Source organism: Rattus rattus, chromosome 6, assembly GCF_011064425.1.
Source record: "Rattus rattus isolate New Zealand chromosome 6, Rrattus_CSIRO_v1, whole genome shotgun sequence".
NCBI classification, from domain to species: domain Eukaryota; kingdom Metazoa; phylum Chordata; class Mammalia; order Rodentia; family Muridae; genus Rattus; species Rattus rattus.
The window spans coordinates 26,284,600-26,291,467 of NC_046159.1; the positions used below are offsets into that span (position 1 = coordinate 26,284,600).

General features: G+C 50.7%; 1 protein-coding gene across 2 annotated transcripts in view; it reads right to left on the bottom strand.

Annotated features, from left to right (window-relative positions):
• Il17ra (interleukin 17 receptor A) overlaps positions 1 to 6,098 on the bottom strand; it is a 21,956-nt gene extending 15,858 nt beyond the window's left edge. For both annotated transcript variants that reach the window (XM_032905775.1, XM_032905776.1), the window contains exon 1: positions 5,831 to 6,098. In XM_032905775.1, coding sequence (XP_032761666.1) covers positions 5,831 to 5,968 — 138 coding nt within the window. In that variant the 5' untranslated portion in view covers positions 5,969 to 6,098. The remainder of the gene's footprint in view (positions 1 to 5,830) is intronic.
• Positions 6,099 to 6,868: the final 770 nt, after the last annotated feature.

Genomic DNA, 6,868 nt, shown 5'->3' on the forward strand with positions numbered 1-6,868 from the left:
GGGTTGGGGATTTAGCTCAGCGGTAGAGCACTTGCCTAGCGAGCACAAGGCCCTGGGTTCGGTCCCCAGCTCCGAAAAAAAAAGAAAAAAAAAATTAAAAAATTGGGGTTGGGGATTTAGCTCAGTGGTAGAGCGTTTGCCTAGCAAGCGCAAGGCCCTGGATTCGGTCCCCAGCTCCGGAAAAAAAAAAAAAAAAGAAAAAGAAAAAAAAGAAAATTAAAAAAATTATTCTACATGCATAGGTGTTTTGTGTGCACATATATCTGCATGTCATATGTGAGCCAGCAGATGCTAGAAAAGGAAGTAGGTCCCTGAAGCTGGAGTTATAAGTAGTTGTGAGCCACCATATGGTCACTGGGAATTGAACCTTGGTCCTCAGGAAGAGCAGCCAGTATCTTAACCACTGAGCTATCTCTTCAGCCCCTGCTTATTTTTACTTATAATTTAATTTTAATATAGAATTTACACTGATGTTGGGGTTTGCATATGCACGTGTGCTGGTGTGTGGAAGCCAGAGGTTGAGGCCAACGTGTCTTCCCCAATAGCTTCTCTACCTTCTCTTGTTGTTTGAGACAGGGTCTTCCTCTCTCTACCTTATTTTTTTTGTCTCTCACTGAATTTGGAACTCACTGTTCTAAGCTGGCCAGTGAGCCCTTGGGGTCTGCTTGTTTCTGTCCCCTGACACTGAGGTTATAGGGCACAGCTGCCACACCTAGCTTGTGGTTGGTAGAAATCTGACCTCAGGCCTTCATGCTTGCTTAGCAAGCATTTACCCATGAAGTCCCTCAGCCCCTGCAACTTTTCTCCCCACTTTTACTGTGTGTGTGAATGCAGGGAGGCACATATTCAGAGAGGTTGGAAGGTAACTCTCAGGAGTTGGTCCTTTCCTTTCACTTTGTTTTGGTCCCAGGGATTGAACTCAGGTCATCAGGCATGGAAGCATCTTTACCCACTGAACCACCAACAGCCCCTGTAATCTTCTTTTTTTTCTTTTTTCTTTTTTTTAAAAGATTTATTTATTATATATAAGTACACTATAGCGGTCTTCAGAAGAGGGCATCAGATCTCATTACAGATGGTTATGAGCCACCATATAGTTGCTGAGATTTGAACTTAGGACCTGTGGAAGAGTAGCCAGTGTTCTTAACCACTGAACCATCTCCCCTACTGTCCTCTGTAATCTTAATAATATAAAATGTATTTGGTATCATCTTTGGACACCACTAATATGATCTCATTCTGCCCATAATTTCCTCCCCAGCAGCCTCCTTAATCTTTTCAGAATTCCTGTTCCTAGGACTAAGGGGTAAGTCACTAGGAAATGTTTAATGACATGTACATCCTGGATTCAATCCCAACAGCATGCATGTAAGCATGTTGGCACCCTGCACCCCAGGCACCAACACCAACCAACCACTCGTTCTCCTAAACAGAAGGACAGTTATCACTGGGCAGTAGAGGGGTGTGTGTGTGTGTGTGTGTGTGTGTGTGTGTGTAGACAGGATTTCTCTGTATAGCTCTGCTGTACTGTACACTCACTCTGTAGACCGGGCCTCAAACTCAAGAGATTCTCCTGCCCCTGTCTCCTGAGTGCAAGATATGCTCTTTTAAACAAAAACTTCAGTGTCTCCCTGTTCAAGGTCAGCCTGGTCTACAGAGAGAAACCTTCTCAAAAAAACGAAACAAAGCCAACCAAGCTACCAACCATCCAATCATCGACCAGCTACCTCCTCATGAATGGCAGTTACCCATCTGTAGAAATCCGGGAATATTCAGAATGATGAGGAGATCATAACAGCAGCTACACTCACTGAACTGCCTGCACTATTTGAAGCAGACTCCTGTACTTTAAAAGCTCACTGTAACCTGTGTTGCTGGCAGCAGCCTTACAAACTTGCTTTCCACATCTATGCTACATCAAGAGGCTGCACGAAGCCCCTGACGATACCATCCAAGTCTGTGTGTGTGCATTCTGTGATGCTCATGGAGGATCAGGTCACCTACCAAGACAAGTCTCAGGACATCTCTCCACTGTTAGGTGACTCAGAGCTGTGGTGCAGGAAGAGTAGCCAGGGGGCTGCAGGGGCTGCAGGGGGCTGCAGGGGGCTGCAGGGGGCTGCAGGTTCCAGAGCTACAGTAAGCCTTTGCTCCAGAACCATGCCCCAGTACTGCTATCCTGTCTCCCAGAAAAGGGATGTTTACAACACATAGACTTCTCCTCTTACTCATAGCAGATGATTAAAAGAAGAAGTGTTTAGCTCTGGGCATTGAGCAAACATTACCAACTGCCTGACACAGGTTGTTGTCACACCCCAGTGTACACAGCCTGAGGCCTTCACAGACAAGCTGAGTGGAGACCCTCCCCACAACCTGGAAGGAGAGGACACAGGGCACAGGAGATGGGGAGGCTTGGCTGGGGACAGGTCTTCTGACTGAGCACCAGACTCTTGTCTGCTCATTGCTAACTGATGCAGTCTTCTGATGGCAGAGGACCCCGACAAGGGCAGCCAGGGTGAGAACTGGTCCAGCGTGTGCAGACCCTGCTCCCTGCTGACTACATCACGGGTGCGGCAGCCTTGTGTTCAGGACGGTGCCCGCCAAAGGAGCACCCACAGAACACAACTTTTTAACTTGGGGAAGCATGGAAGGGCTGAGCACAGCTTCCGGCAACCACAAGACAGAAGGGTGATGCCGAACAGCCATTCTACCACAAGTCAAAGCCACAGGCACTCAGGAAAACGAACTGGTAACAGTAGCATATCCTGTCTGTGAGCAGGGTGAGCATTTGTGCTGGCGGACTCCCAGGTGCTGCTCACAGGGCTTCCTCAAGAACGGCAGTTACGGGAACTGAACTTTGGGAACTACTCGTGTCTTCAGGGTTGGTTTCTGTGGGGGACATCACGGTCATCCAGGCTTTGAGGTGCTAGTGCCAGCCGGTCCAAACAAGTGCAGTGGCCTCAGCTTACCACTGCCTGAAAAACGGGGGGCCCTTCTTCCTTCTTTTAGTTCTTGTACTTCATGCCACACATAGTTACCAAGCCCGTAGTGCTTGCAGCATGAAACAAGGCGCAGAGCAGGTATGCTGAAGCCACCTTCCAGTCTCAGGAGGGAGTCCCTGACTGCTAAACCAGTTCTCAAGTGAAAGTGGCAGGCTCCCTCTGAGCTGCCTCATCCAGGCCTCTCATGGTGGAAATAAAGTATACTGCGATCACTAAAACCATGTGAGGTGTGTGTGTGGTGTGTGTGTGTGTGTGAGTGTGTATGGTGTGTGTGTGAGAATGTGTATGGTATGTGTGTCAATTGTCAATATGTGTGACTGGTGTGTGTATGTGTGTGTATATGTATATGAATGTTTTTGTATTTATATGCTGTGTGTGTGAGTATGTGTGTATGGTATATGTATTTGTGTGTATGCTGTGTGTGTTATGTGTGTATGTGTCTGTGGTGTGCATAATGTGTGTGTATGTGTGGTGTGTGTGTGTTTGGTGTGTGTGGGGTGTGTGTGTGTGTGTGTGTATGTGTGTGTGTGTGTGTGTGTGTGTGAACAGTGTTCTTCCTCTATGCAGTTCTGGGGATGGAACCCAGAGACCACTGAGCCACACCCCATGGCTCTAGCATCTTTTAAAAAGACTTCAAAGCCAACGAAAATGGAAGCTGTCAGCTGTGGAGCCCAGGTGTCAGTGAGGCAACAGAGAAGTGAGTGAGTGCAGAGAAATGTGGCTTTCTGAGTAACAAGTAAAGCCAGCCCCTTTAGGGGGCTGGAAAGATGGATGGCTCGGCAGTGAAGAGCACTTGTCTGCATCCTACAGAGAGCCCAGGAGAGACCCAGCATCCATGTGGTGGCTCACAACTGTCTATAATTCCAGTTCCAGAAGATCCAGTGTCCTCTTAATTCCAAGGACACCAGGCATACATGTGGTGCATGTACATGTGGTGCACATGAGGGCAAAATACACATAAAAAACAAACAGACAGACAAAACCCCAAATCTAAGTTAAAAATAAAAACCATGAGTGGGCCATGGCACTGGAAGGCAGAGGCAGGTAGATCTTCAGGTTTGAGGCCAGCCTGGTCTACAAAGTGAGTTCCAGGCCAGCCAGGGCTACACAGAGAAACCCTGTCTGGAAAACAAAATGAAACAAAACACAGACAGACAAACAAACAAAACCCCCAAACAAATAAATAAGAACTAAAACCAAACCAAACCCAAAAGATCTCAAGATTCGTCAGGGCCTGTGTGGCTGAGCGTCCAGATGAGCTAAGGCAGACTTAGCCTTTTTAGCTCAGCTCCCGCCCATCTCTCTCTCCCGTTCCACAGACACCCCATCTTCTACCTGATCCTGCCTCACCTGGAGACACTGGCTCAGGCACCATCCGCCAGTGAGAATGAATGCTTTAAGCAGAATGTTTCTGAGGTTCCCACTCTGGATCAGAACTGCTCAAATGTCTTTTCAATGAAAAACAGCCCATCTGGAAGTCATTTTCTCCTCCCTGGATTCTTCACACTCACTGGTTGTGCAAAGAACTCTTGCTCCAGGCTGCCTTGCAAGATCCTACACCCAAAACAACTTCACCCTGGACTCCAGAGTCCCAGGCTTACTTCTTTGCTTTCAGTTTACTTGTATTGGGAGGCCCTCGGCAAGTGACAGGCCAAAACAAACAGCAATCCTCCACGTTGTGACACTTTTGTCCTGTCTGAAGATGTCACTCGGAGTTGTCCAGTATGGGGCTCACAATGACATTTCCCAACAGCCCTCAGACTTTAAAAAAAACAAAACACATGCTTTTTTTCCTGTAAAATAGTCACCCTCTCTCCACCCTCTTTTGGTAAATCTACAAAATTAGATAAGGACTATCCTTTTGTTTCATATCCTCTGACTCAGCTACTGAACACAGTTCCTGGGGTCAGCGGTGGAAGTGGAAGGGAAGGGGCTAGAAAAACCAGTGGAGGAGGAGAAGGCTTGGAGGGCAGAAACGGAGGAAAGTCTATTTGTGGAACAGGAACTAAGTGTTGCACAGGTTCCTAGTTTTTTGTTTTGTTTTGTTTTGTTTCAACAAACGAGAGGGTTCAACATTAAGATTCAACTGCCAGGGGTGTGTCAGTTTCCGAGGAGCGCAGCCCGGCGTGGGGGTGGGGTGGTCCTCCTTGCCAGTAACAAACTGGAAGACTTCCACACTTGTTAAGTCAGTTTTGGCATTCTTGGTTCTGAGATACACGTGGTGGTGGAAAAAAATGGGATGGACGGCATCTTTCAACCCACATCCTGTTTGATTCCCCTGGGCACCGGACTCGCCCGCACTACCCGACCTGTGGGGACCCCCGGGCCAGGCTGGGGCGCCTGAGCAAAGGAGAGCTGGAGGATGACTGCTCAGGGAGCAAGGAGTTAGGGGCCAGTCCAGACCCGTTCATCTCCTGCCAAGGCCCCTTCTCTAGGTCCCTGTCCATCCTGAGCTGCCAGTCTCTGTCTTCCAATTCCGAAGCCCGGACAGAATTGTCACCCCCGCCTCGCGCTACCAGTGACACCGCCGCCCGGCCCGCGTAGTTTCCCTAGGACTCCCCCTCACCGCGACTCCACTCCCGGAGTCCTTGCCAGCGCGCCTCCACGCTGCGCCCATGCCCCGGACCTCCTCCGAGTCTCTAGGGCGGACTTTCAGCCTCCTCTAGCCCGCCGGAGCCTGGGCGGTCCGCCCCTTCGCACAGCGGACGGCTCTCATCGCCTTTGACAGCCCTTCGCATTCCCGCCCTCGGACACCTCTTCACCACCCTCCGCCGTCCTCCCCACCACCACCCGACGGCCCCCGCATCCTCGCTCCGCCCGGCTTCACTCACCTCCTGAGAGCAGACTAGAGCCGGGAAGTCGAGGAGGCGCAGGGAGGCGCGGCCCCGGAACAGCGCGCTCAACAGCAGAAGTAGCCATCCCAGCGCCGGCCCGGGGACGACCCGTGGCCAGCGGCGCGGAGTCGCCATGGCCCCCGGCCTGGTCGCGGAGCGCTCGCGGCTGGCTCCGCCGGACAGCGAGGGCCCACGACGGGCTTTCCTAGCCGAGGACTGGCGCAGGTCGACTTCGCCCGGCCTCCTCTTCCTCCCGGCTTCCGGCTCCCCCGAGGGCCGGCCGCTCGGGGCGGGGCTTGGGCGGGGCTGTCCTTCCTCTGGCCCCGCCCCCGCCTTGGCCCAGGTGCGCTCTTGGCCTCTGGCTCCCCTTGGATGCATCTCTGAAAGACTGGAACCCCTTTTTACCAGTCCAGCCCCCGCGGTCAACTTGCTGTGGAGCCGTGACTGTCCTCGCTATCGAACCCTCCCGCTTGACACTGATCGGTTTCTCCATTTAGTCATTTTAGTCTAATTCCCGCCGCGGGACTCAACGAAGACTGTTTACTCAGTCTCCCCTTCAGTTTTTATGCGTTGTAGCGCTGTTAATGAAGAAACGAGCCCATCTCGTCGTCGTAAAGCTCATTTCTCGTTTTCCTGTCAAATTTCTAGCCTTTGATGGCCGGACCATGTAGCTTAAGCCTTATTTGGAAAGTCCATGAAATTCTGTATTTTCTCCCTGTAAGCGTCGAATCATACATTCGCACACTCAAACAAAACCCTGGAAGGTGAATTTAGTCACTTCATGGCTTGAGTAAAGCAAATACAGCGTTCTGTAACAGAGACAGGGGCTTTAGCATTGTTAAGTATGAAGGGTTAAAAGTGAAAAACATAAAAAAGGGATCAAGGAGGAGGGACGTGGAGACAGCCTGTGGAGACAGCCAGCTCTTTCAAGGAGTCTCATTGTGGCACCCAGCAGAGTGAAGTATAGCTGATTAGGCGACACAGCATAGGAGGGCATGAGTCCAGGCTGAGGGCGGAGGTGTGAAAGCTGAGCAC